The sequence below is a fragment of the Bombina bombina genome, chromosome 4, assembly GCF_027579735.1.
Source record: "Bombina bombina isolate aBomBom1 chromosome 4, aBomBom1.pri, whole genome shotgun sequence".
Classification (NCBI taxonomy): Eukaryota; Metazoa; Chordata; class Amphibia; order Anura; family Bombinatoridae; genus Bombina; species Bombina bombina.
In genome coordinates, this window is record NC_069502.1 from 520,283,809 (window position 1) to 520,286,679 (window position 2,871).

The 2,871-nt window shown below is 40.9% G+C and overlaps 1 protein-coding gene across 1 annotated transcript in view; it reads left to right on the top strand.

The window, feature by feature from the left end:
• The first annotated feature begins 2,759 nt into the window (after window positions 1-2,759).
• Window positions 2,760-2,871, top strand: part of DDX43 (DEAD-box helicase 43) — a 1,089,992-nt gene continuing 1,089,880 nt past the window's right edge. Inside the window, exon 1 of the mRNA XM_053712000.1 lies at window positions 2,760-2,763. Coding sequence (XP_053567975.1) covers window positions 2,760-2,763 — 4 coding nt within the window. The remainder of the gene's footprint in view (window positions 2,764-2,871) is intronic.

The following is a 2,871-nucleotide window of genomic DNA, read 5'->3' on the forward strand; positions in this document are numbered from 1 at the left end:
ATAAAAACTAGCAAAAGTGTCCGCAATATCTTGAGGATTAGATGTCTGGGTATCATCCATTTTTTGGAGGGTTGTAATTGAATGCGTCTTAATCCTTTCTCTAAGTCTATGTGCTAGGTACTTATCAGGTTTGTTGGAGAATAAAAAAATAGTTAGCTTTAATTTTCTGAGCAGCTTTTATTGCTTTATCATCTAAAATCTTTGCTAGGGCGTCTCTTTTCAGCTGTAGTTGCCTATATATTGTCCTGGACTGTGTCTGCCTATGTAGTGATTCTAATTTCTGTAGTTCCCCTTGTAGTTGGTTAATGGTTTGGTTGGAGATTCTAATAAGCCTTGCTTTCTCCTTAATTAGGAGGCCTCTTATGAAAGGTTTGTGGGCTGCCCAGGGGTTTATTGGATTGGTGGTAGAGTCTTTATTAAATTGCCAGAATTCAGTCATCGCTTTCACAATCATATTATAAGTGGGCTTATTTTTAAGTGTTATGGGATTGTAAGTCCACGAACGGATCCTATGTATGTTAATAATTCCTCTCATGTCTACCTGGACGATGGAATGGTCCGACCAGACACATGCGTGAATGGAGGAGGAGGTCACATTGGGAATTAAGGTCTGCCTAACCAGAACATAGTCCAGCCTTGAGTATGTCTGATGCGCTGATGAGTAATAAGTGTGATATGTTGTCTTACCATGTAGGGCTTCCCATGTGTCAATGATATTGTGTGATGATAGTGTGTCCCTGATATATTTAGAGAGAGAGTTATAACTGTGTTTATTGGTCATTTTAATCCTCCCCACTTCGCCTTTGGGTGTCAAAGAAATATTGAAGTCTCCAGCTAAGATTATGCGGGTCTGGGACCATTGGGTAAGAAGGTGAGTTATTCGACGGAAGAAAGTGTTTTGTTTTTTGTTTGGGGCATAAATGTTACATAATGTGACCTGTGTATCCTGTATTCTAGAGTGTATGAGAATGGAGACCCCTCTTTTCTTTTGGTCAGTGGTTGGGTGAAAATGTTGCGGGAAGTGCCTATTCCAGTATTTTGGGATTATATCCTGAGTGAAGTGGGTCTCCTGTAAGAATATTTCTTTCGCATTCAATCTATGATAATGGGCTAACGCCTTCTTCCTTTTGATGTCGGTATTGAGGCCTCTCACATGAGAGAAGAGTGTTATGTCATGTGCCATGGTATATCAGTGTAATGCCCCACATACCTCTCTCCACCTCTGTTCGGATTTTCCTCGACTCTCCTCGACCAGGTTTAATTTTAGACCACGTAGAAAAAAACATTAAAATAACAATATATCAAATTAGCTATCTGCAAAACAAACATATACTTTCCATTATTCAGGTGCAGTTATATCAATGTAACTTTATTCTACTGTTAAGAATGGAAGCCTAAATCAATTTAGGAGCATAAATTGGTAAAAAAGAGATCACCCCCACAACACCTCTACCATCCCCCCAGCAACTCCCTCTAGCGGGGTATCAGTCTATTTAAGAATATCAATCTAAATAACCCGATACAAAAGTATCTCAGTCTATTTTGTAGAATACCTTTGAATATCATGTTATGGTCCCCATGGGTGCGGCCTGAGTCGCCTAATTTGTTTGGGAACAAAGATATAAAATTATTTATAGAACAGCTCATACTCCTCTGTAAAAGCAATCCTTAGAGGATTGGTTCTTGGTTGAATCAACAGCAATCTATGTCCCATCCCTATTTCAAAGTCGGGGTTTCTGCTTCTTGGTAACTTTTGACCACCTCAATCTTTTGGATAGATTTTTCCTCTGTGTGTTGTGTTACCTTTTGGTTTCTTGTTGGATTAAGCAGCTCTCCGGTACTTCTAGTTTGAGGAACTCCACATATTTCTGGAATATCTTTACTCTCTTTCAGCGTGATCACTCTTCCCTCATGATGGATATTGAGAGCGAATGGGAACCCCCACCTGTAGATTATTTGATTTTTCCGCAGTAGGAGGGTCAAAGGTCTCAGAGAGCTCCTCCGCTGCAGGGTCCACACACGAAGATCCTGGTAAAAGTGGACAACTGTACCCTGGAATTTGAAGATTAGTTTTTTCCTTGCTGCCGTAAGAATGTCCTCCTTTTCTTGGAAGTAGAGCATTTTTACAATTATATCCCTCGGAGGGGCTCCTGGTTTAGGTTTTAGGGCCCGATGTGCCCTTTCCATCTGGAACCTGTCATCCTCTATTTGACCTGTAGTTGCTTGAAATAGTTGTCTAAGGTAATGTGGGAGTTCGTTTGGTGTGATAGTTTCAGGGAACCCCTTTAAGTTGAATATTACATCTGCGGCTGTGATTCTCCAGATCTTCCATTTTCTCTTGGATGTTTTCCAATTCTTGTTGATGATCTAGTAATTGCTGATTCATCAATGTTAGGTCCTCTGCTAATGTATTTTCATTATCTTCTAGAGAGGATACTCTAGTCCCAAGATCTTGAATATCATGTTTTATTTCTGCCAGACTGCCAGTCACTGAGGACTGAAACGCATCCATCTTCTCCCACATTTTCTCAAAGTTGGCGGCTATATCTTGCTTGGAAACTAGAGATTTGATATCTGCTTTTGTCACTGGGGTCAAGTCTTCAGAATACTCTGGTGGGGTCGAGTCCGTGTCCTCTACCACTTCCTCAGCTACTGGCTTTGTAAGCGGTGTAGCGTCTCCCTTAGATGATCTAAAGAATAAGCTCGAAGCTGTAGTTTTCACTGATGTAGAGGGTTTAACCTGTCTCCTAGACGCCATGATGGGTCCGTGTGTGGGGCTTTGTACCCTTCTCCAAATCCTTGGATCTTATCCCATGTGTGTAAGGTAGCTCTTTTGTTGTCATAGGGGAGGTACTCTACTTCCTATGTTTA